The 25,783-nt window shown below is 47.5% G+C and overlaps 1 protein-coding gene across 7 annotated transcripts in view; it reads left to right on the forward strand.

Moving 5' to 3' along the window:
• The window catches only part of PHC2 (polyhomeotic homolog 2), a 48,126-nt gene that overhangs the window by 18,335 nt on the left and 4,008 nt on the right, over positions 1 to 25,783 (forward strand). For 4 of the 7 annotated variants that reach the window (XM_036255947.1, XM_036255948.1, XM_036255949.1 and 1 more), the window contains 7 exons: positions 345 to 760; positions 1,026 to 1,191; positions 19,666 to 19,868; positions 21,558 to 21,687; positions 22,812 to 22,926; positions 23,931 to 24,072; positions 24,963 to 25,239. In XM_036255947.1, coding sequence (XP_036111840.1) covers positions 345 to 760; positions 1,026 to 1,191; positions 19,666 to 19,868; positions 21,558 to 21,687; positions 22,812 to 22,926; positions 23,931 to 24,072; positions 24,963 to 25,239 — 1,449 coding nt within the window. Of the gene's footprint in view, positions 1 to 344; positions 761 to 1,025; positions 1,192 to 6,428; positions 6,504 to 18,582; positions 18,798 to 19,665; positions 19,869 to 21,557; positions 21,688 to 22,811; positions 22,927 to 23,930; positions 24,073 to 24,962; positions 25,240 to 25,783 lie in introns of those variants that run through there. The other 3 variants (XM_036255950.1, XM_036255953.1, XM_036255952.1) reach the window with 3 other exon arrangements.

The following is a 25,783-nucleotide window of genomic DNA, read 5'->3' on the forward strand; positions in this document are numbered from 1 at the left end:
AGCAGGCGAGGGGCATGGAGGAGAGAGAGAACGTGGCACATAGAGAGTCCAGTGTTTCTCTGAACAGCTGGAATGATCATAGAAGTCTTCACAGAGCAGGTGAGGTTTGCATTGGGCTTTGAGGGACAGCCAAGGGTCCAGTGTTTCAGCATAGGAGGAAAGCAAGAACACAGAGAGAGATGGAGCCATGACAACAACCAAGCCAGGCTCCAGGTGAAAGGTGAAAGCAAGCGACACTGAGTTTGGAAGTCTTCTTTATATGGAAGTGGGAGGAGGCGCAGTTGGGGGACCTAGCAGAAGGCGCGTTCGCGCCACGCCACCTACCCTGGATCTTCCCCCTTCAGCCTACGCCCAGCTGCAGCCACACCAGCTCCTCTCACAGCCGTCTCCAAAGCACCTGCAGCCCCAGTTTGTGATCCAGCAGCAGCCACAGCAACCAGCACAGCAGCAGCAGCCCCAGCAATCGCGGCCTGCACTCCAAGCCCAGTCCCACCCCCAGCTCACCTCAGTCCCGCCGAGCCTGGCCCTGCAGCCCAGCCCCGAAGCCCATGCCATGCCTCTAGGCGCGGTTTCATCCACCCTGCCTCTCCAGTGTTCCACTGCCAACCTGCACAAGCCTGGCAGCACTCAGCATTGCCACCCTCCCACGCCAGATGCTGGGCCTCACAATGGATATCCAGAGGGCCTGTCCCACGCCCCTCCGCGCAGGTTCCAGCACGCCTCCGCTGTCATCTTACAGCTACAGCCTGCTTCACCAGTGGTGAGTAAGACACTCCCAAGCCCCGAGGGACAAACGGGTACACAGCTCAGGTAATCCCACAGCCCCCATTTGGATGTGTTTCGGGGTGGGCTGAGTGGTGTGGTGCTCTCTGGGTATTCCAAGAAAGAAGAGGGGCCTCTCTCTAATGTGGGGCTGGCTAAATCTGAATGCCCTTGCCTTCTACGCAAGCTCCACAGAAACAGGGGAAGTGGCCAGAATGTGAAGGCAGTTCATGAGAAGATCATCTCTGTCCTATCCCTAACAGCCCCAGCAGTGCAGCCCAGATGACTGGAAGGAAGTGGTACCTGGGGAGAAGAGCATGCCTGAGGCTCGGTCTGGCCCATCACCACATCAGCAAGCCATCATCACTGCCCTGCCCAGTGGCCTGCCTGTACCCAAGAGCCCTAACATCCAGCAGCCCCCAGCTCACGGTATGCAGTGTAGGGGACCCCTGGGGGAGGAGGAGAGTTGGCCTTCCTTGCCATCCCTGCACGCTACACCGGTGCATTTGGAATGGAAGGGGAAACTACCACAAGCCCCAAGAGGCAACAAGACAGCTGGGTAGGTGAAAGTGGGGAGAAGAGATGAGCCAAGGATAAAGAAAGGGGACCCAGAGGGTATATGGGTAAAAGAATAGAGGAAGGAGAGGTGGACGCTTTAGGTACAGACTGAGGCCCACGTGGCATTGGTGTCAGGTGTGTGCACATCCAGATGCCGGTTGGGGAGTTCAGGTAGGTATCCAGTTGTCTCAGGTCTCTGCTTCATTTGGTATGAAAGGAAGTTCTTGAACTTGGAAATATGACTAGATGGCTGCGTAGCTCAAAAATAAGAGAAGTAAATGCCTAGGGGGAGCTAGAAGGGGATTCAGAATGAGTTCAGCTCATGGAAACCACCTTTGAAGGAATAATGCTCAGTTCTGAGGTCTCCATCTGTCTGCCTGTTAGTGCCCAGTAACAAGCGGACTTTTCCATGACCTGGGTTTCAAGAGACTCTCTTGGATCCCTCTACCCTGATGGGAGAGTCAGAGCCGTGGCTCTACAGCGATCCCTTTATTTGCCTGCCCTCTCTGCCAGGTGCACAGCAATCTTGGCCCAGATTTCAGTGACATTCTGAGCCTCTTGCTGCCGACCACTCAGGGAGGCAGTTCTGGTCGTTGGACTGTGTGCTGGGGTGGGGGTGGAGAGAGCCAACAGAAAGAGAGTTTGGAAACTGAAGAAGGAGAAATGAGAAGACTAGTCCTTTAGGACAAAGTAGGGGGAAAAGGTTATAAATGTCCTATAATGAATAAAGGAGGGATCAAGGAAAAGGAAAGCAAAACAATGTGGAGAAAGAACGTTAGAAAAATTAAAAGACATGAAGGAGGTCATTGCTCTCTTGGCACACTTGCAAGATAAGAGGTTCATCATTTTGAAAAGCAGCCATTCCATTGTAATTATCAGAAAGTCACTCTTCAAATTAAGCCCAAATCTGCTCCCCTGGAACTTCCACCACTTATTGTGGTTCTGTCTTGTGAATTGTAACAGGGTCCATCTCTGCAGTGTCTGTAGACAGTGATCATGTCTCTTTCTTCTCCCTCCCATTAAAAAGGGAGAAAATCTCCAGGGTAAGGGCTAAGACTTGTTTTCACTGTTTTACCTATTACGTGTCAAGACCTCCCATTCCTACTCTTCTTGTCATTCTTGTTTAGGCCCTTTCTACCTTTTCATTAATTCTCCTAAAGTGTGATTCCCAAAATTAAGCACCATAATCCCAAATATAAAAAGCTACTAGTGCCCTGGCCGGTTTGGCTCAGTTGTTAGAGCGTCGGCCTGCGGTCCAGAGAGACCCGGGTTCGGTTCCCACTAAGGGCATGTACCTCGGTTGCAGTTTGTCCCTGGCCCTGGTTGGTCGTGTGGGTGGCAGCCACTCGATGTGTCCCTTTCACGTCAATGTCTCTCTCTCTCTCTCTCTCTCTCTCTCTCTCTCTCTCTCTCTTCCTCTCTCTCCCTCCCACTCTATCTGAACAAAAAGTGGAAAAATGTCATTGGGTGAGGATAAAAAAAAAAAAAGCTACTAGTCACCATAGGTTGGCACCTGGATCTAGCTGTATAAGCCATTCAAGGAACAGGACTGTTTTCTAGATCTGCATGGTATAGGGAGGAACTAAAGTTTGTTGAATACCTACTATGTGCCAAGTACTGTTCTAAGTTTTCCTTTAGCCATGATAGTAACTCTGAGAGAGAAATACCATTGTCCCCATTATTCAGAGGAGGAAACAACAGCTTGAAAGGCTCCAGGTCACACGGCTAAGAAAGGGCAGCCCCATGACTCTGGCTCCGAATGTAATTCCCTTACCTTCCTCATCAGGACGTTGCACCCAGGGCCCCACATGAACTGCTCCAGTGATAGTGCTGGGTCAGAGTGCTGTGTCACCTGAATTCCAGAGGGTTGGGTCTGCTCTCTGTTTCTGTTTTTGTTTTTGAGGTTTCTTTTTACAAGGATGACTGTCATTTCCCATAGGTCTCCCCAGTCTCAAACTTGTACAATTTCTATTTTTAGCCAAAGTAAGTTAACTATATGTGTTAAATGTTATCTTGTGAATTTAGCCCATAGGTGCAGCCTAGCAAGAAAATTGTAATAGTTAATAGCTAATATTTGCTGGGGTTTCTCTGCCAGGCTTTACATGAATTTCCTTATTGAATCCTGATAGTAACCCTGTGAAGCAGGGACTTTTATCATCGCCATTTTAAAGATAAGAAAACTGAGGCACAGAATGTGTGGTGGGGCAGAAATTTTTTTTTTTTTATCCTCACCTGAGGACATTTTTCCATATTTTGTTCAGATAGAGTGGGAGGGGGAGAGAGAGAGGGAGAGAAACATCGATGTGAAAGGGACACATCGAGTGGTCGCCACCCACACGACCCAACCAGGGCCGGGGACAAACTGCAACTGAGGTACGTGCCCTTAGCGGGAACTGAACCCGGGTCTCTTTAGACCGCAGGCCGATGCTCTAACCGCTGAGCCAAACCGGCCCGGGCGGGGCAGAAATGTTTTGTGTCTGATTTTTGTTATTCATTATACTAACCCCTTTGCTTAACTTTGCCATCTGTAAATTATATAGCATGTTTTCTTTGTCTTTAACCAATTTGCTGATAGAAATATTGAATAGGACCTGACTGAGGACACATGTCCTGTCTACAGGTTGGTGATAATCAACATTCTTTGTTCAAGTATTTGTTACTCAACAACCCCTAAATGAACTGACATTTGCCTACCTTCCATCTTGTCTACAAAGCTCTCAGAAATCTCCTTCTGTAATCTAATCAAGATAATATACACATAATAGGCATCCTGCTCCAGAGGTACTACCTAATGAGAGAAGTAAGCTTTGCACAGTGGAAACAACTGTCAACCACCAGATATTTAACTGTATATCCATTCTGCATGTGTTTGAAGGCCTTCTCTGGGCAAAGCACTGAGGGATGGGAGGTAATACAGAGAGAAAAAAGATCAGTACCCTACCTTCAAGGAGTTTGAGGTCTGCTGGGAAAGATGATAAACACACAGGGGAAAAAATATACAATAAACACTGAAATGTGATCAATGCCATAGACAGATTATAGGTAAGTGCTATAAGAGGGAAAAGTTACTACCAAGTACAGATGACCAGGATAGACTGCAGAGGGGAAGTGACATTGTTCTAGATCTAGAGCAGGGGTTAGCAAACTACACCCCAAGGGTCAAATCCATCACATCACCAGTTTGGTGTTTGTTTATTTGTTTGTTTGTTTGTTTGTTTGTTTTTAATCCGCACCTGAGGACAGGGGGAGAGACGGGAGAGAGAGAGAGAGAGAGAAGAGAAGAGATGAGAAACATCAATTGGTTGCCTTCCACACATGCCCCAACCAGCAATCAAACCCACCGCCTGGGTATGTGCCCTGACCAAGAATGGAACTGGCAACCTTTAGGTACACAGGATGATGCCCAACCAACTGAGCCACTCTAACCTGGCACATCACCAGCTTTGTACAGCCCACAAGTTATTGATGGCTTTTATATTTTAAGATGTTTAAGAATAAAAAGAATAGTAATTTGTGATACATGAAAATTATATGAAATCCAAATTTCAGTGTCCATAAATAAAGTTTTATTGGAACACAGCCACATGTATTCATGGACATATTGTCTGTGGTTGCTTTCCTGCTACAACAGCAGAGCTGAGTAGTTGCAGCAGAAACTGTATGGCCTGCAAAAGTCTGAAATATTTACCACATGGTCCCTTACAGAAGAAGTTTGTTGGCCACTGTTCTTGAGTCTTGACCTTGAAGGGTAGACAGGATCTGGACATGCAGAGTTGAGGAAGGGGCATCCCAGGAGGGGTCAGGAAGGTGTGGGCATGTTTAGAGAATAGAGAGAAGTTGTGTATTTGATCCTATGTTACCTTTGTTTATAAAACAAAATAACAAGTAAGAAATGTAAAGGCAGAAATGTGAACGCTAATGAAAGCGGGCTTTTAAAATTTGAAAAATACTAGAGGAGAAAGAACGGGAATGGGGAAAAGAGAATGGGAGTGAAGTAAACCATCAGGGAACATAAAGTAAATGTATAACGTGAAAACAAAGAAAATGGGATGTGAGAGACCTGAAGGGAAAAGACAGGGAATATGAATGCTAAAATTAAAAAAAAAAAGGCAAGAAAATGGGGAAATGTTGGGAATAGAGAGAAGTGGATGTGGAGAAACTCCTGTTGTCTCCTCAGCACAAAGCTGGGAGGGGGAGTGAAACATGTGATTCACATATGTCTTTTCTATCTCCTACAGCTCCTAGCACACCTACTGAATCAATGTTCTTTGTCAGACATTTCAGTGTAAACCAGCCTGGTTTAGAAAGAGAAGTAACATTTATTGAGCTCCAACTGTGTGCCAGGCACTGCTGACAATTTGTATAAATGTCCTCAGTTAACCTTCACAGTAAGTCTAAAGAACAGGCATTCTGCCCGTTTATGGAGGTGTAGCTTGGTCACTTGGGTGATCACTTAACCTCTCTGATCTGATCCTCAGTTCCCAGGGGGCAGGGTAATGACTACTTGTAGGGTTGCTGAGAACACCGAGGGCGGGCATGCAGGGCTTTGCACATTGAAGCAGCAGTTACTGAGAGTTATTATTATTGCCTCCGTGCTGGCCGAGGCGGGAGTCCCAGGCCACCACGCCACTGGGGACTTTTGACCGGGCGAGGGCAGACGTCCTTGTAGCGGCGCGCTCACCGCCCCAAACCGAAACCTGACGTCCCTAACCGGCGGCGGGCCAGGCCGCATCTTCGGGAGGGCGCGGGGCGGGGCCAGGGGGCCGCACAAAGGAAGCGCGCGGCTTGGCTTCCGCGCTGGCGCCCCGCCTCCCGGGGGCCCCGCCCCGCGCAGCCCAGGCCCCGCCCCGCGTCTCACCCCGCCCCCGGCGGAGGCGGCCGTCGGAGCCCTGCCGGGACGCGCCGCATTGTCTCCGCGGCGGCTGCAGCCCTCCAGCGCCCGCCGCGCGCGCGCAATCCGGCCGTTGCCCGCGCCCCCGCCCCGGCCTCGCGCCCCCGCCGCCCTTTGTTGACGCCGGCCAAGCCGGTGAGGTCGGATGCGCCGCGGCAGCCCCGGGCCCCGGCTCGGAGGCTCCCGGCGGAGAGGAGGAGGCTCGCCCGGGCCCGGGACCCCGCGCGAGGCGGCGCCCGGCCGAGGGGCTGCGTAGGCCCCGCCCGGCCAGGCCCAGCCGGGCCCTGGACAGGTCAGTGCCGGTGCGGGGGAGGGGTTCTTGTCAGATGGGGGTCCCAGCCCGCTCTTGTCGCGCTGGAAACCGGGCACCGCCCTCCGGTGCCACTCCCGGCCCGGGCCTGTTCGGCTGCCAGGCCGTGCCAGCTCTCGACTCTCGCCCTCTGTGCGCCCGGGGGTGTCCTGCTCCTCCCCCCCTCGGCCGGGACCCTGCCTTTCCCGCACTGCCCGGAAGCCTGTGTGTCAGCCTGGCGTGCCCAACGCTTCCGTGTGTCCGCGTCCCTGCCCTCAGTCCCCGCACACTCCCGCCCCCGCCCGCCGACCGCGATGAACTGGGGGATGGACGGTCCGCGAGGGGCAAGGCTGCTGGCACCCGGAGGACTCCGTCGGTAGGGGGTTCTGTCTGGGAGGGCCTGAGGCTTCGCTGGAGAGTTTTGTTTTTAATGTAGTTCGGTCTCACGAGGTTTTTAATTGGATGGAAAGGAACAAGCTGTTCTGAATCCTCTCTTCCATTTTTAGAAGAGCATTTTCTCTCCTCCTCGTAGCAGATGAAGGTATACTAATTTTACTGATCCTTTACACCAAAATCGGGATTTGTGAGATTCTCTATTTAAATGGAAGTGCACATTACTGTCAATAAATGTGCTTTATTTAAAAATAAATAAATAAATAAAATAAATTGAAGTGCTCAGAGAGGGAATAATTTGCCCAAGGTCAGGTTGCAAACTAATGGTGAAGCTGCGGTCTGAACTGATAGCAGTCTGGGCCAGTGATACCCTCACCATCCCTCCCCCGCCCCGCCTTTGATACCTGGACAGACTTCACGGACATAACTGACATACCTACAGTTCTGATCAACCTTCCTTTTCTTCCTGCTCCATACTTAGCATGTTTATCTTCTTCCTGTGCTGTCTACAGACACACACTTTTATTCTTTTTCCTGCTTTACAAATCAGTGACAGCTTTCCCCTTGTATCTCCCATCCTGGATCTCTGCTCCCTCCTGATAGCATATTGGACCCAGAGGATCCCTGTAGAGAGATAAGCCACTGACCTAAATCCACCATACCTCCTGTATTTTTCTAGGACAGCCCCAACTTACAATATTCCATCTATTATCTATAAGCCTGTATGTCTCAATTTTGGTTTAGAAAATGGTCACTTTAACTGTATCTACCCTGCTGTCCTGGCCTTTTCCAGCCATTTGGCTCTGGGGCATAACTGGGTAATCCAATTATCATTCACCTGGGATTTTTCTTCCCCTCTGAGTCAACCCAAATGTTGCAGCTGCCAGAATTTCTGGGTGAATCTGAATACTGCTGGCTAATGAGGCAAGGAAATGCCTTCTTACTCCTTTATTTCTGCCCCCCTGCCCTCCCCATCTTTTATACCGGTATAGGGCCGCGGACCCATGGTAGTGTCTATTGATTAAGGCTTAGGTTTAGTTTAGGTCACAAGGGATGTAGGACTTTATATCATTTTGACTCTAGAATAGAAAGTAACTTACTGTATTGGTTATAGGGCAAGAGGTTCTGTCTTAAGATACCTGCACAGCTAAGTAGTTTTGGTTTCATTCGGTTAGATTTAATACACCTCTATTAGGCTTCTGCTTCACATAAAGAAAGCTCTGTCCTAGGCACTGTGGAAAATATAAAAGTGATTTTCTTACACAGTCCCCAACATCTGGATTTACATTTGGAAATACCCACTCTTTTGAATCAGCTGATAAACTGTTTTCCACTGTTTCTGACCTAAGTTTCAGACCCTGCAAGGCGGGAACCAGAGCTTCTGGTTTGGCTCATTCACAAGGGCTGGCTTGTTTCACGGAGGGTCCAGCAGATGGGTAGTGGTGCTCGTTTGGCACCTGCCCTTTCCAGGCACCCTTCATCACTCGAGTTCTGCCTCTCAGCCCACCCACGATCTGTTTCCATACACACTGGGGGAAATAGATGTCTTTTTTCTCCAGACTTAATCTTGAGAAAGTAGGCAATTTCTTAGTCCACTTTTATGTTGTTCTTGAGTTATTTTTGCAGTTATCCAATTGCACTGTGTTTTTTTAATCCTCACCCAAGGCTATGTTTTATTGATTTTTAGAGGGAGAGGAAGCAAGAGAGAGAGAGAGAGAGAAACATTGATGTGAACGAGAAACATCTATCAGTAGCCTCCTGCACACTCCCTGACTGGGAATCAAATCAAACCTGCAACCTTTTGGTGTATGGGATGACACTCCACCCAACTGCATTTTCATGAGCAGTCTGTCCTGTTCTCACCCCCTTCTTTATTTATTCTTCTTTTTTAAAGCTGTTGTTTTACTGATATGTGGTACATAGATGCTTAATGAATACTGGCATTTCCTTATGTACTCACCTCCCAGCTCTTTTCACTTCTCTTCCAGGACCTGGCTTAATTTCTGATTTACCTTGTCCAGTGCACTCAATATATATTATTTCCACGTTCCTTAAAGCAGAGGTGGGGGATGTCTGGCCCGCGGGCTGTATAAGGTCCACGAAATCAATACCAGCTAACATCATACGCCTCACCAAATTAGCCTGACCAGATATAGCACACTAATTTTTAAGTTGATAATTTTGTATGGCCCAAGAATGATGTTATAAATATCCAAATGGCCCTTGGCAGAAGAAACTTTCCCCACCCCTGCAAGTAAGGAGGAAAGGAAATTCCTGTTCTTCTTTCTGTCCGGGTAATGATTCTCCTGGCTGTAGGTCTCTTCAGCCATCTTTTCTCTGCATTTCAGTGGTGGGTAACCTTTTAGGAAGGTGTTTTTAATGCTTCTCCAGACATACCTCCTCTGTCACTAGCTTTCTAGTCTGAACCAATTGACCCTGAGACTTCTCTTCCTGCCACCAAGACCCCTTCCCCCATCTATGACCCTATGCCTGTTACTTGCTCTGGCTCAGCCTCAGAATCCACCCTTTTTCAGACCACATCCTTTTTCCTGCCTTACTCATTTCCTGTCTCAGATCCCTTGGTTCTGATTTTTCAGAGGGAGAGAGAATAGACTCAAAGAAGAGGAATAAATGGATAAGTCATCTTACAAAATTACTGTTCTTGCCTCTGGTCTTGCATGCTCTCACAACCTAGTTTGTTCTCTTCCTGGGTTTTCTTATTTAAGAAAAACAAAAACTAGTTACTGTCTCTGAATCAAGAGTTCATGAATGTCTCTTTATTTTTTCCTTTTGTGAATGTATGACTGCTTTAGACTCTTCCTTTAAGTCTTTACCCTTCTTTGATCTGTGGACCTCATGCTAGGCATTCGGTAACCATTTGCTGAATAAAGTTCACCCACTTCCTATGAAAGTCCTTCACTTATAGGTAGCAAGGAACAGTAAGCCAAAATAAAATGAAAATGAAAAAAAACAACTAGCCCTGGCCAGTCGGCCCACGGTCCAGAGAGTCCCGGGTTCGGTTCCCGCTGGGGGCACGTACCTCGGTTGTAGTTTGTCCCCTGCCTGGGTTGGGGTTGTGTGGGTGGTGGCCACTCCATGTGTCTCTCTCATATCAATATTTCTCTCTCTTCCTCCCTCTCTCCCTCCCGCTCTATCCGAAGATAAATGCAAAAATGTCCTCAGGTGAGGATAAAAACAATGACTAGGGAATAGGATGGTGGTTCCAGTTCTAGTAATACTGTTCCATATTAATATGCTGTTTACCAAGGGTTTTTTTTTCCCCTCTTCTTGAGAGAGTCCAAGTTTATATTAAAGTTCTCCCAGCTATTCAATGCCACTTAATCTCCAAATAGATTTGGTCCCGCCCACAAAAAGATTCTCTTCCAAAAATATACATCTACTAAGATGAGAGTAGGGAAGTGAGTCTTCATAAATGATAGTTTCTCTTTTATTCCTGTTACACCATTTTTTTTTTTTATCCTCACCTGAGGAAATTTTTTTTTCATTTTTTGTTCAGAAAGAGTGAGAGGGAGAGAGAGAAAGAGAGAGAGAGAGAAACATCGCCATGAAAGGTACACATTAAGTGGCTGCCACCCGCACGACCCAACCAAGGCCAGGGACAAACTGCAACCGAGATATGTGCCCTTAGTGGGAACCAAACCTGGGTCTCTCTGGACCGCAGGCTGATGCTCTAACTGCTGAGCCAAACTGGCCAGGGCCTGTTATGCCATTTTTTAACTGGAAGATGAAGATGATTTTCTGTGCTCAGGAGGGATCTCACAAAAGTGGTTGTAGAGAGATGCTTTTGTGTGTTCTGCCCCCATGGAAGAGCAGGGTGAGGACTAGCTGCTTATGCAGTCAGCTCTGATGAGTCCTTTGTGCTGGTCACAGAAATGACTCTCTCCGAGGTGGTTTAGCAACTGATTTGATGGTGATATCAAAGCTGGACTGTCCCTCAAGGTAGAGGTCTGAACATATGTAGATTTATGTTTTAAATGTTTTTATGGAATGGTTTAAACCATAATGAGAGTCACCAATTACAAAGACTGAATCTGTTAAATTGAAAAGTGCCTTTTTAAAATAACTACTTATTCACCACTTAAATCAGTGCAGGTTTCATTTTAAGCATCGACTTATTTTAAAATTTCAGTTTGAATTACTAGTTACGTTAGATCACTGATTTGATATGTAAAAATACTCAAGAGGCAAGTCATCTTTAATTCAACTTCCTGGCATTTGGGGAATTGTTAGGGAAATAATGAATCAGTTGTTTCTCCAAGACAGCAGTCTTACAGATTCTGGACACTTTCCCCCAACAGTAACAACAGCAGAATGTAATTGACATGGTTGAGAAATGGACTGTTTTCTAGTTTATCAATAGTTATGCAATTAAAAATGGTTAGATTTTGAAGATAAAATGTATAGTAAGAAACATAGCATTAATTTAAATAATAAATTGTTGCTCTGTGATTCATTGTAAGACCATCTAGGCCGGCATAGTAAATTTAATATTTTTTTCTTCCCTTTCCAAATTATTTATAGTTAGTGAAAAAAGGATGTGCTTTCTTATTCTTTGAATCTCCAGATGATTTGTTTTTAGTTTAGATAAGTCCAAAAGACGAGAACATTCTTCCTACATCTGCTAAAGAAATGACTGCTATTAAACAGGCATCGTCAGTGTTCTAAGATGGGTCCAGATGTTGCAAAGAGTCCCCGTTTGCTGTTATGATTTTCTTTAAAGCAAATATCTGTTTCTGGAGTGGTTTTCTTTTTCACAGTAAAAGTGATTATGCTTCCTTTTAAGATAAGATGTGTTTTAGATGCCATTCCATAACTAGCTCTTCTCCAGTACATTAGGAGGACCTGACACTGAATATTGAGTTTGTGGGCAAGAAAATGAGAGTTCATGACTACTTCGAGTTATTTTTTAAGTTTTAGCTGCATGACTGTTTTGTCTCAAATACTATATAATTACTCCTGGTTAGTGATATCTTTAGCATGTTTGAAACCATCCATACGTGGTCCAAATCCACACCAGCTATATTAAGACATTTTTAAACAAAGCAAATGAAACTTTAATTGAATACAAAATAAATGTAAATCAAATACTTTTAAAATGAATTAAGTCCACATTTCCAGGGTTCTAGTGACCAGCATTAATCTAGTCTATCGGTTGATTGGTAGCAAAGTAGAGTGAGGGAAAGCTTAGACTATGGTTACAGGAAAGAAGGGGGTTAGTGTTTTCCAAGGACAGAAATTATCAGGAGGATTCATTTGCAAGATACAGCCCATTATATAGACAGGACAACCGAGGCTTAGTGTTTTCCTAACCCCCTCACCCCCCCACCCCAAAACCATTGATCTAAGAATACTAGTGATCCCACAGCTGGTAACCAAATAAATAGATAAGGCATACCCGGCAACATGGTTGCCTTTTCTCGTTATCACCCTGAAAATAATAAGGAATTTACTAAACATTTCTAGTTTTTGTGTGTTTTTTTGGTACACTGTTATAAATCCATCTTCCATGATTTTATCTTTAGCTCTAAGAGGCTGGTTTCCTAACCTCTCAGATCTCAGAGATGTCATCCTTCCTATGGCCAAGTCAAGCCGTTGTACCTGCAGTATCTTAATCCTCATCGCAGCCATGTGAGACAGAAATTAGACCCCATTTTGTAGATGAGGAAACAGGTCTAAAGTACCTTGTCCAGGATTACAGACTAAGATTTAAACCTAGAGTCTTTCTGATCACAACGTCTTAACTGCCATGTAGCACAGCTTCTAAAGGTAATCAGTGCCAGGTGTTTTTCTTATAATCTTAATATTTACTGTAACCTTGCAAGATAGGCAGTATGTCCTCATTTTTATAGATGGGAAAACAGGTTCAGAGCAGGTACCAAATGCTTGAAGCTGCACAGGTGATCCAAGATAGAGCCAGACTATGAACCCAAATCTGACCAGACCCAGTGCTCTCTCCACTCTCCTTTCATCTCCTGTGATGGTGATGTCTCTCCCATTGCTTGCAGACATTTCCTTTGAAATCAAGGCATCAGTCAGAGCACTGTGACATGAGGATATGTGGGACCCTCCACCTTGGCATGGGATCCTATAGGACCATCCCCATTTGAGTAGAACTCTTTTTGAGAACTCTCCCTGACTCCCTGCAGTCAGTTAGCTGTTATTCCTGGTATATTGACCTGTCCTATTGGATGTCACCTGATGGTCTTGCAGGTGCTACTGAGTTTGATCTGGTTGTTGAGTTGCAGCGCCCGCCTGTGGGCTGGGAAGCAGCTCCTGCAGCTGTCTGGAAATCCCCCACAGCTCCCGTTGTCCTGACCCTCATGGGGGAGGGTGGCTGTTCGCTTCATTGATTCCTTCCTTCATAGCTGGGGGTGGCAGCTTGGAAAACGTTCAGCTGTTTACAATTCAGCTTATGTACACTTTAGCTGAGGATTGTGGGTGAGTCAGAAGGGCCGCTCTCTTTGCCCGTGTCCTAAGAGACAGCATGAAAGTCAGCTGTATGGTAATGGTTGCCAGTGAGGAGGAGGAGCCCTCCCTAACAGATGCCTTAACCAGAGTTGCTCAGCCCAGATGCTTAAGATTCGAGAAGCATGTCTGCTCTCCAATCCTCTTAACCCAGACTCAACAAGGTCATTGTGCAGTGACATTGAGGGCAGGTCTGGGGCCACCTGGCTCGGACTCCCTTTCATTCTTCTGGCCAGCTCCTGTGACAGAAAAGCTCACCCCTGACTCAGTAAAGTGCCCTGAAAGGGTCCTCCTGTCGCATTACTTCCCTCTCCGGAGAGATGCTTCAGGTCAGGCTGCTCTTGTTTGCAGAGCCAAGGAGGGTGCCCTGAGGAGCAGAATGGTGGTGGCATCTGTGTGAGAGAGCCTGCTGTGTGTCCTCAAGGCAAGGACGTCTTATGTGTCTGACAGCTCCATCCTTAGCCAGATTGAAAAAGCTACAAACATTTGGCCTTGGTTCCTCCTGCCTCCCAGTACTCAGGGGACCCCAGGGTGAGAAGGGACCCCAGGGTGAGAAGGGGCCTGCAATTTTCCCACCACTAAGAGCTCCTTTTGTGTGTTTAGAAGATACCGTTTTCCAAATAAATTGCATCTACTCTTGCCTTGATTCTAAAATACACAGTTAACTATGCACATTTTTTCTTCGTCTGGAAAATTAAGAGGTTATATACTGGGGCCCTTCTAACTCTAATCATCTATAATCTAGCACCCAGGATCCAAAGTGATCACTCTCCACCCCACCCCTCCCACTAAACCTTCTGTCCCTAAACTGGGAAGAAAGCTATCTGCTTATCTAAGTGATTCACAGTGAGGTGTGAATGACCGCAGGTGTATATTTGCATTTTAAAGAAGGTTGTTACCAAAATCAATCTCTTTAATTGATGGACTCTGTCAGGATCCCAGGATAGAGCCCCCACTCCTCCCTCCCTCCCTCCCTCTTCCCCACAATGCACTAGTGCCGACCCCCCACTTCATTTTCCTCCCCTCCCCTCGGGGACAAGGGGAGGAGTGCCAAGATCCGTGCTTATGAAACATCTTACCACCCTCACTTTCACAATGACACTAATTTCTTTAGGGACCCAAATATAACTAAGATCCTAAAGGGTGGCCCACAGACCTCTCCACAAGGACTGTGCCATCTGCCCATTGCTCAGACCAGGTACAGTCTGCGTCAGCTGCTCTCCGCCTTCGGGATGTGCTTTCCCCAGGGGTCACTTTGCAGGTGCTCCACGCAGACTCTCCCCAGAGCAAGCAGTTCTTAGGAATCCTGCTGTCGCCCATCCAGGCCTCGTAGCTGGCCCGCCAAGCCAAGGCACAGTGAGCAGGACTTCAGAGCCAGGAAGGGGCCTGGAGAGGACGTTCTGTGTGGTACAGGGAGCCTTGTTTTCTCATTGACCCAGAAGAATTTGCTGCAGGCAAATGACCCATGTTTTCACATGTTCTGCTTTCTTGAATTCTTTAACTCCATTAGCTCTGGCTTACTCCTGCTACAGCCCAGCAAGGGTTGTTAGAAGTCTTGTAGATTAAAACACTCCCTCTCTTCGTGTCTAGAGAAAGTAGGAAACAGTGTTGGCCAAGCCGAGGGGGTGGAAGGAGAAGCTGTGCTCCACCACCCGCCCCCTCTCCTCTGAAGTCAGGTCTTCAAGGCAAATAGAATGAGTGGCCAGGCCATCTGAAATACCCACAGTAAATAGTAGTACTAAACCTGTTCCAGAATAACTGATGGTTTTTGGCTTATCTGTGCATGTAAAGAGCATCAGAACTGGTTCTTAAGCGGTCCAGGCTTTACATAGCTGGGGCTCACATGACCTCTGTCTTCTGAGGGCAGGGCAGCTCAGCCTCTCTGGACACCTACCTGTGGGTACTGAGACCAGGCTATTTTTATAAGCACCTCCCTGCCTCTGCCCCTAGAGGTCACCATGCCTTTCCAAGTGCCTGGAGCTGGAGTAAATGTTTCCCTGCCTTAACAGAAAGATGGCCAAGGAACATCTCTTATGCCTCCTTATGGACAGGCACCCAGAAATGCCACTCTTATAGACAGGCGCCAGCCTGCTGTTTTCAAATCATTGTAGCCTCAGAAAGTAATTTACAATTCTCAGCTGCTGGCAAGTTGCTTGTCTTGAGACTAGGGAGACCTGTACTGTTTACGGCAACAGTGCAGACTGAGACCATGGGTTCATACATTTCAGCTTAGCAGACATTAAGAATCTATCATGCCCTGGCCGGTTTGGTTCAGCGGTTAGAGCGTCGGCCTGCGGTCCTGAGAGACCCGGGTTCGGTTCCCGCTAAGGGCGCGTACCTCGGTTGCAGTTTGTCCCCAGCCCTGGTCGGTTGTGCGGGTGGCAGCCACTCGATGTGTTCCTTTCACATCGATGTTTCTCTCTCTCTCTCTGTTCCTCTCTCTCCCTCCCACTCTACCTGAGCAAAAAAAAAAAAAAAGAATCTATCATATATGGGACATTGGGTTAGTCCCTGAAGATACAGGTGACCAAGACATAGCCCCCTGCCTAAAGAAACCTGCCTGGTGAAGGGGACCAACCCTGAAGCATGTCATTCCACAAACAGGGCCATTGTGGTCCTTTCTATTTTAGCCTGCCCCTATAAGGGCTGTTTCTGCCAGAGCTTATGAGTGAGACCAGAATTGAGAAGCAGCCTAGAGGTTGAGACATTATGTAACGATTCCCCCAGAGCATACTGTTCCGTTCATTCTGATCTGAATACTTGGCCTTTTGTGGTCAGCTTCAGTGAAAGGCTAGATTCCACCTTCCCGGCACCACTGTAGCTTGGCTCTACTGCCCTCCCACAGCCTCCCGAACTCATGGTGCCCTGGCCTTCACCTTTCGGATTTCAGGTGCCTAACTCTGTATAAAGGCATTTGAGGCCCCTGGGAATCCCAGGCATCCTTTACAGCCTAGATCGAGAGAACTGAGAAAAGACTTCCAAAAGGTAGAGTATTGCTTGCTTCGTGTCAGTCTTTTATCTGGCCTCAGGGCCAGCAGGGCAGGTTTCTGCAAGCTTCCCTATTAAGCTGCTTTCCCCCAAGCAGGCTGCAGAGCAGTCTGGGAGAGCGGGGAAGCAGATTAAATTAATCGCAGTGTGTTGAGCCTGGCAGGGGTGAGGCTGTGTTTGGTCATTCCAGAAATAGCCCAAACTCCTTTGTTACTAAAGCAGATGAGAAGGTATTTGCTACAAGACGAATGCAAAGCACAATGTCTGTAAACCTTTGTACATATCTTCATAAAACACTCTCTTCTATCCCTTGGATTCTGTCTGTCCTGTAACCCACCCCAGTTATAATGGGAGCGATTGTGTCTAATGTTATGGTGAAAGAGTCTATCCTTTGGTGGCTCTCTTACCCCTGAGCCGGTGACTGTATCTGTTCACTACTGTATTTGGCACGAGGAAAGAATCTGACCTCGAAAGAGTTATCCTGCCTTACAGTGTACATTAATAGATCTGAGATGGGAGGGAAGGGATGAAGGGGGGAGGAGAGCCATCGAGCAGGGACAGAGAGATCCCATGAAAGGAGACAAGGTATCAGAGGCTGTCGGGTGATGAGTAGCAGTGAAAAGAACAGGAATTGGGAGTGATTCCAGAAGTCAGGGAAGAAGGGATTAATTCCATAAAGGAATTATAAATGAAAACAAGGAAGTCACTCATTTCCCTTCACCTGTGCTCTCAACAAAACAAAAACCTTACCACCCTGATCTCCTAGACCAATACACTTGATTATGTTAGCACTGGCTGGGTAGACTTTAAAAGATGCAGGCAAAGAAGACCTAGGATGATGATGAACTTGAATCCTTTTTTAAATATGAAACAGTTGAAAGAGCAGAGGGAGTTTGGCCTGGAGGAGAGAAATATTCTGGGACCCTGAGTGACATTCTTCATGACACCCTGAGCATTTCTTCGTGTGCTAGCGCTGCATTGCTATTCATTCATTATCTCATTTAGTCCTCACAGCAACACTGTAAGGTAAGTATTGTTATTGTCCTTATATTACAGCCAGTGAAACGGAGGCTCAGGAAATAATGAGAATTTGCCACTAATTCACTTTAGAGATAGAGACCAGTCTCTAAGATAGGCCTAAGCCTATGTTTTTGCCCTATGAACAAATATGATTAGCCTTGTTCTTTGTGGTCTTAGGATAAATGGGCAGAAATGAACAGAAGATAGATTTTTGGCTCATTATAAGGAAAAACTTTTTCACCAAATTGCCCAAGGTGGAAACAAACTACTTCAGAGGTAGTGAGTTCCTTGGTCACAAAAGGTATTTAAACGGATGCCAGAAAACCATAGGGTGGGGGTGTTACAGAGCAGGTCCAAGCATTAGTAAGAGGTGAAGCCAGACTTCCTAATCTTGATTCTATAATTTGTAGTTCATTAGAATAATCAGGGAATATTTTACTAGGCTCTAATGAGAAAGAAATAGCAGCCATCATTTAAAAATAAAAATTTAACTTAAATAGTAAGCTTTCTATTTATCACTTATTCATCATTCCTTATAAAATATGTACTTAATTTAAATGTTTTAAACATTTTTAAAGCAGAGAAAATGTAATTATGTCAGCGCAGACTTAAATATTTAAAATTTAAAAGGAGAGAAAGGTAACTTGATTGATTATATAATTAACTCAGTCTACCTAGTTATTTATGGTTTGCTAAGGAAAGATTTTTTTCAGTTCCCAAACACCTTTACAACTGAGAAATTTTATGTCTTTTAAAAAAAGCCAAAGCTATAAATACTTAAGCTAGTGTGATTGTCACGACCAAGAATCATTTTTTAAAAATCTCATCAAGTACATCTCTTGGATGACTCTGCTCAGCTCTGAAGTTCTTGTAGTTGGATGATGGAGTCTGTCTGAGTACTGAGGCGTGTGGCATAGCCGCCAACTCTTTCTCACCAAAACGATTTATCCTGGCTTATTGAACATTAGGGCTACTGGTAAGAAAATGAACCAGTTATAAACCCTTTCTAAAATGACTTTGTTTTGATTTCTCCATGCTACATAATTAGACCCTATGAATTCCTGTTCCATGATGGGATTTTGGGTCTTTAACATGAAATAAGTTTTGTGCAGAAATTACTTAGCTTATAAATTTACTGAAATTGTTTTTAAAGTATATAACACACAAACACACACTGGGTTATACTTAATAGGCTGTTGCAATAAAGAAATGCCCTCCTTCCCCTTTTTTTAGGAAGATCCAGGTTAAAGGCAGCTTCAGTTCACTGGGCAGCTGGTGGTGGTAGAGAATGGTCCTGAGAAGGGGGTAGTTTCAGAAGTGAGGTGACGAAGTCTTGCATCTCTAAAACAACTCCCGGGGGACAACTCCTGAGAGGTGCTGTTGGAAGTGGAGAAGAGGAGGCCCATTGCGGTGTGTTTCTGTAGACATCTCGTCATACTTTCTGGAGCACTCTTAGGTTTTTCAGAGGAAGGCCAGTGGGTCCATGGAGAAGGAGAACTCGGGAAGGTTGTCCACAGAGGGATGGAGGGAAGGAGTCGGTTGGCTAAGTACTAGCTCAGATATGGAGCTGCGAACAGGGCAAGAGGCTGGATTGAGAGCACAGGACCAGCAGAAACGGCATGGAAAACCTCGGCTCTGCCTCACAGCCTCTTTGGTGGAGAACTAGAACACAGTGACCCTAAATAACAGTCCCTGAATAGTCCGATCTGTGTTACCGTGTTTACTTGGGGCTCAGCCCCCAGATTCCCTTTGCATTGATTTCTGGCATTCAGTACTTTGACATTTCACAGGACACTTGAAATCTAATCCTTTCCAAGGAACCTCATAGAAGGGTCACTTAACCTCTCTCCCTCAAACCCCATTATACCCCTACCCTTAGCCCTCTACCTAGTTCAGCTTTTCATTCTGGTTTCAGATAGCTTGAATACATTTTCTCCTTTGAACTGAATGTTACTTTACTTCTCTGTATCAATATTGACCAAGTTCTTAACACCTCAAAGGCAGGAATCTTGTCTGTTTAACCTGGTTGAACTCTTCTTAACACCATTGGGAAATTGCTAGCTGATTAGTTGCATTGTTGCACAACTAATTATAGTCACACCTGGTACTGTGTCCCTTGACACCATCATTAAATAGATGGTTGAGGGAGGGGACTGCTCGATTTGCGTTGTCGTTTGGCTCCACGGAAAACGCCAGGCCTACGTTGAGTCCCTGCTGTCCTGGCCTGGACCAGGCTCTGACCTCCCCTGCTTGTGTTTCCCTCCTTTCCCCTGTGCAGAGACAGGGCAGGGCATTGTTCATGCACTGACCGACCTCAGCAGCCCCGGCATGACCTCAGGGAACGGAAATTCTGCCTCCAGCATCACCGGCACTGCCCCCCAGAATGGTGAGAATAAACCACCACAGGCCATTGTGAAACCCCAAATCCTGACGCATGTTATCGAAGGGTTTGTGATCCAGGAGGGGGCGGAGCCTTTCCCGGTACGGACTACTTCTTTTCCCCTCTTTTTTCTTTTCTTTCTTTTTTGTTTTTTGTGTTTTTTTTTTAAGTATGATTTGGATGTGTATTAGAATATTTTACGTTTCCATGTAAAATTTCCAAAAATGTGAAAAAGTTGTTCTTTCCCTGATAATTTTCCCCCAAAGGAATGTCAGAGCCATTTTCTTTCTAGGATTGAGCATCTTCCTAAGGTCCACAAGGGGTCTCTGATTAGGAATAATTGGCAAGACCTCTTGTTTAGAAGTTTCCACACACACACTCAGCTTTGTCCCGCCTGGTGATGTGTGACCCCCCTTGGTTAGAAGGGAATTCACTTTGGCATGTTTGGTGGACTTTGGGAAATGAGACCCCATTCAGTTTTGAATGCCAAAACCTCTGAGTGGCAAAACTTTGGCCACTTAGGGAACAAAAGGAACCTCTACAGAAGAGAATTCTTGAGATATATCTGAAATGGAGAGAACGGGGTTGTGACCTGGGGACAGCCTGTCAAGGGAAGTGAATGCGAGTGAGGGGCACTTCAGAAGGGGCACCGTCAAGTGTCTCCAATTAAAGCATAAGACCAAAAGGAAGTATAAAGGGATAAAGAAAATGGCTTATTAGAACAAAGCGGCCAGAGCTGGTTCTGCTCATTGTGGACGGGTGAGGACCGATGGTACTGCTCTGACAGTGGGAGGGAGGAGCCTGGAGACAGGTGTACATATCCCCTCTCGTGAAAAAATTACCTTAGAGATACATGACCCTCATGGGATGCCATCTGCCTTTTACTCATTCTTTGTATCCACAAGTGATTTGAATTGGCAGGAGATGAAGCTTGACTTACTGAGAAGGGTGACACACCTGTCTAAAATGCCAAAGAAGCATGGGTAGATGCTGTCCTCTTTCTCTGAGGTCATTCAAGGCCTGTGGCAAAGAAATCCACCTGGAGCACTGAGCTATAGGTTGCTCTAAGCCTGTCACATCTCTTCCCTCATTAGATAGTATCTTCCCCTTGGCCTCCTGTAGAAACACCAGAAACCAACTGGTGTGTCGGGGTAGATGCAGATTCAGTAACACCCCCAGCATTGCTCTAGCAATCTGACCACCAGGCTACCTGAACAGAGGCAACTATGGGGGGACCAGAAGAAAGAATTAGCCAATCTGTGATCCTTGCAACCACAGAGGACATTTTTGCTCTGTAGCCGAGAGTCCATTTTCTACTGTCTTCCATGGCTGCATGTACCTCTGGCTGGTAGAGCAGAGAACAGTAAGAAATTTAAAAAATGGTTACTGAGTCTCTCTGTCTCATCCATACACTCATACACACAGCCTCGGCTGTATTCCTGTCTGGCGATGTATGAGCCCTGGGTCCTGGAACCTGTTCTGGCAGTGTGGGAAACCTGAGCTCTGCCTCCATTTCTGCCCCTTAGACACTTGGAAGGGTAGATATTTTCCTAACCTCCTGAGCCTCCCATTGGTCCTGGATTAAAGCCATCCCTGTACTTCGGTGTCCATTGGCATCTTGCCTCATGAGCTAACCAGCAAAATAAGCCTTGAGCAGGGCATGCTTGGATGATGATATAGGGGCTGGCATCTGTGCCTGGATGCTTTATACATGTAATTTTGATGAGGCTGGATAGCAAGGAAGCATCTCCCACCTAACCCTCATGCCTCCATGTCATCATGTCCTCTAGGTGGGACGCTCGTCCCTGCTGGTGGGGAATCTCAAGAAGAAGTATGCACAGGGGTTTTTGCCTGAGAAACTTCCACAGCAGGATCATACCACCACCACTGACTCCGAGATGGAGGAGCCCTATCTACAAGGTAAGCATCTCAAACCCTGAATGCTAAGGCCTTCCGGTTTGGCCAAACAGGAAGTAGGCAAATCTGGAAAGGCAGGCCCTTCTACACTTCCTTCCTTGGTATCCATGGAGGAATTCAGAGCCAGGGAATGTAGTAAACATTTCAGCTTATTGAACATTTCCCCCAGTGCCTTCCCAGCCCCTATCCCTAGGAAACAGAGACAGGAGAAGTCCCTGCCCTTGGGGAACTGTTTCTCCCCTCCTCTCCTCCTCCGTGAGTCATTGGCAAGTTGTAGGACTGCAGGAGCAGCACCAGTCTAGTTGTGCCCGTCCTTCACTGCCCCAGAGCATGCATTCAGGACAGGCCAGCTCTGACGCTCAGTGCAGCCAAACGAGGACTGCACTTGTCACTTGAGCCACTGACTAAATGGAAGGAGGGGCCTGCGTAGATTACAAAACTCCTGGTTCTGTTATCCAAGTCAGCAGCCAACTAGACAGGTCTGGGGGAGGAGAGTCTCAGCTCAGTTGTGGCATCCAGAGCACTCCCTCCAAGCCCCCTCCTCTCCCAGGATCAGGAGGAGGGGTGCTGATACAGCTTCACCTGTGGGTGCCTTAGGCTCATCACACTTACAAGAAAGACCTGTCAGTGTCACAGGCAGCCTCAGACACCTTCGAGTACTTTTTTTTTTCTTCTTTTTTTATCCTCACCCGAGGACATTTTTCCATTTTTTGTTCAGATAGAGTGGGAGGGAGGGAGGGAGAGAGAGAGAGAAACATCGACGTGAAAGGGACACATCGAGTGGTTGCCACCTGCACGACCCAACCAGGGCTGGGAACAAACTGCAACCGAGATACGTGCCCTTAGTGGGAACCGAACCCAGGTCTCTCTGGACCGCAGGCCGACGCTCTAACTGCTGAGCAAAACTGGCCAGGGCAAGCCTTTGAGTACTTTTTAGGGAGGGAAACAGCCTTCCAAAAACAGTGGTGAAAGAGGCTTGGCATTTTCCAAGCTAGAGGGCTGCTGTGTGTCAGAGCTGTGGGAACATGAGGAGGAGGCAGAACAGAGTAGGTAGGCTCCTGTGATGGGCTGCCGACAGCATGTGGAATTGCTCATTCTTCATACTCGCAAATTTTCATACGTTTCAGAATCCAAAGAGGAGGGTACGCCCCTCAAACTCAAGTGTGAGCTCTGTGGCCGGGTGGACTTTGCCTACAAGTTCAAGCGTTCCAAGCGCTTCTGTTCCATGGCTTGTGCAAAAAGGTGAGTGGCCTCAGCCCCCACCCCTGCTTTGCCCAGCCGTCCCTTTCCTCAGGATTGCACCTTTGTGTCCTGCTCCTGTGTCCCGCTCCTGTGTCCCATCTCCTTTCAGCTAGAGTCCACCCCAAGAGGCCTGGGGTGATTTATCCAACTCCCTATTCCTTGACCTGCCGGGAAGCAGCGTCATGTCACTAATGCACCAAAGAATTCCCACGAGCAGATCAGAGACAGCACAGAGTCCAGGAAAGGAAGCAGGGCTCCAGCTTGGCTGCCCTGCTGGGTCCCACTGGCACCCAGCCTCTCTTCCTGCCCATCTCCTAGGGTACGCCCTCCCCAGGGAGCTTGCCCAGAGCACTGCTTCATGACAGTGGTTCCTGCATGAGCTCTCACCAGCTGGGAAGGCTGACGGTCACAGCGACACCCAGCGCTGTTCATTGAGAGCCTGCGTGTATGAGGCAGTCGTACGCACTGTCATCTGATCTTCAGAATAACTCTGAAGCAGGTGTTGCCATTGTCTTCTTTATACACATGAGGATAAGTAATTGTGCCTGAAGTCTTAGAGCTGGGGCTTTAGACTCGCCTGACTCTGAAGCCCTATGTGGTCTTTGTACCAAGGTGGGGGCGGGGAACGAAGCGGCTGGCCTTGAAGCTCTGGGCCCCCCAAAGAGAAGAAATCTTTAGGCCCCAGGCACTCCTCTGTGCAGCGGCTAGAATAAGGCTGTGTTCAGCCCTCAGGGTCTGGAGCTAATCAGGGCGCCTTTGTGAAGCTTTGCCACGCTACCCTTCAGCAGGGCCGTGGCAGTAGTGTCTGAGCCAGGTCATGTTCATAGTAGAATGGGTCTGCAGAGTTCTCACTGTGGTCCTAGTTGTTGTGTCAAGTGAGGGGTTTAGGATGAGAATGAACAGACGGACTCAGGTTTTGCCAGAGAGCTCAGCTGCCCTTGTTCTGCCCAAGGCCCTTACACCCTACGACTGCTTCGACTTCCTGTGTCCCCTGACTCTGGCAGGTACAATGTGGGATGCACCAAACGAGTGGGCCTTTTCCACTCGGACCGGAGCAAGCTGCAGAAGGCAGGAGCCACGACCCACAATCGCCGTCGGGCCAGCAAAGCCAGTCTGCCACCTCTCACCAAGGATACCAAGAAGCAGGTGAGAGGGCTGGCAGAGCCCGAAGCTCATCCTCACGAGTCCCCACCAACTACAACTCCCCTTTTCACCATGACCCAGGACACTCCCTTTCCGCAGCCGCTGTCAGCATGTTCTGTCAGGTTCCCATTTCTCATAATCTGGCAGATCAAGCCTTCCCCACGCCCCTTCATTCAGACCGTGGATGTTTATGAGGTGACTCCCTTTTCAGTGACCTTGCCTTGACATCACCCCTCCCATGCTGTTTGCCTCCCTCCATGACATCTGCACCCATGGAACTGAGGTCTGCCCTACCTGGCTATTCCCGTCACCCCCTCTCACACAGAGGGCTGGGTGATGCACCCTTGACCTTTTCCACTGTGTTGCCTCCGTGCACTGGAGAGCACTGAGTTCTTGCAGGTCTCCAGCAGGAACATTAAATGTTTTTTAGTACCGCTGTGTGCCAGGAGCTCGGTCAGGCACCGAGGCTGTAAGTTGCCCTAGAGGAACTCACGGCCTAGGGTGTTTTGCTGCTGCTTGTTATTATTTGGTCATAAACCTCCTTAAGAATCTGATGAGAGCTATATCCAAATGTACATACATGAGAAATTTCACATGCTGTTGGTGGTGGTTCATTGACCTCCCCCTAAAGCCCATAGAGCCCTGGTTTAAAACTCCACATGTAGAAGGAGCATAGCATATAGTCAGGTGATCGACCTGAGGTGTGGTACATGCTCCGGTACTGGGAGGGACTTACTCTTCGGGTCAGAGAGAGGACAGCACAGAACATGCTTTTTTGGAATTCAGAGATAGGCAGTAGTAGACCAAGTAGAACAGGGAAAATATAAGTGCCTTTGCCCATTGCTAGAGATGGCTTATTCCCCCATTCTGAAGACAACTCTCTCTGCTCCCAGCCAACAGGCACTGTACCCCTTTCAGTCACTGCTGCATTGCAGCTAACACACAGCCAGGAGGACTCCAGCCGTTGCTCAGATAACTCAAGCTATGAGGAACCCCTGTCACCCATCTCAGCCAGCTCATCTACCTCCCGCCGGCGACAAGGCCAGCGGGACCTGGAGCTCCCTGACATGCACATGCGGGACCTGGTAGGCATGGGACACCACTTCCTGCCAAGTGAGCCCACCAAGTGGAATGTAGAAGATGTCTACGAATTCATCCGCTCTCTGCCAGGTAAGGCCTTGGAAGCTCCCTGCCTGCCTGGGATAGCAGGGAGTAGGGGGTGAGAGACCCACCTCCCACCACCAGGAAACATTAGGCAGTTCACTTAATGACTCAGGTTCAGGAACTAGAGTGCAAAGATGAATACAACGAGGTTTCTGCCTGTCAGAGCTTACATTCTAGCACCAAACTGTAAATAATATTTCAGAGCTATAATTCTGCATAGACTGGCATGCTAAGCGTGTGTGAGATGCAGAGGTGATAATGAACCCTGTGTCTCCTATAGCAGGTTGGCGGGGGGAGTCAGTGGGAGTGGAGAAGTCTTTCAGAGACATCAACAGTGAAGACATGTAAACTATGAATGACGATGGACAGTAGGCCCTTGCCAGGTGAAAGGACCACATCAGGGAGCAGCTTGAGGCATGAAGCCATGGAAGTGCAGGACATGGCGGCGTAGCGGGGACCCACATGCCCCTCTGGTGGAGCACAAGTGGTTTCCAGGGTTGAGTCCAGCCATGAACCTTGAAAGACAAACCTCACATCATTCACAGATGCT

This window comes from Molossus molossus, unplaced genomic scaffold, assembly GCF_014108415.1.
Source record: "Molossus molossus isolate mMolMol1 unplaced genomic scaffold, mMolMol1.p scaffold_m16_p_12, whole genome shotgun sequence".
NCBI classification, from domain to species: Eukaryota; Metazoa; Chordata; class Mammalia; order Chiroptera; family Molossidae; genus Molossus; species Molossus molossus.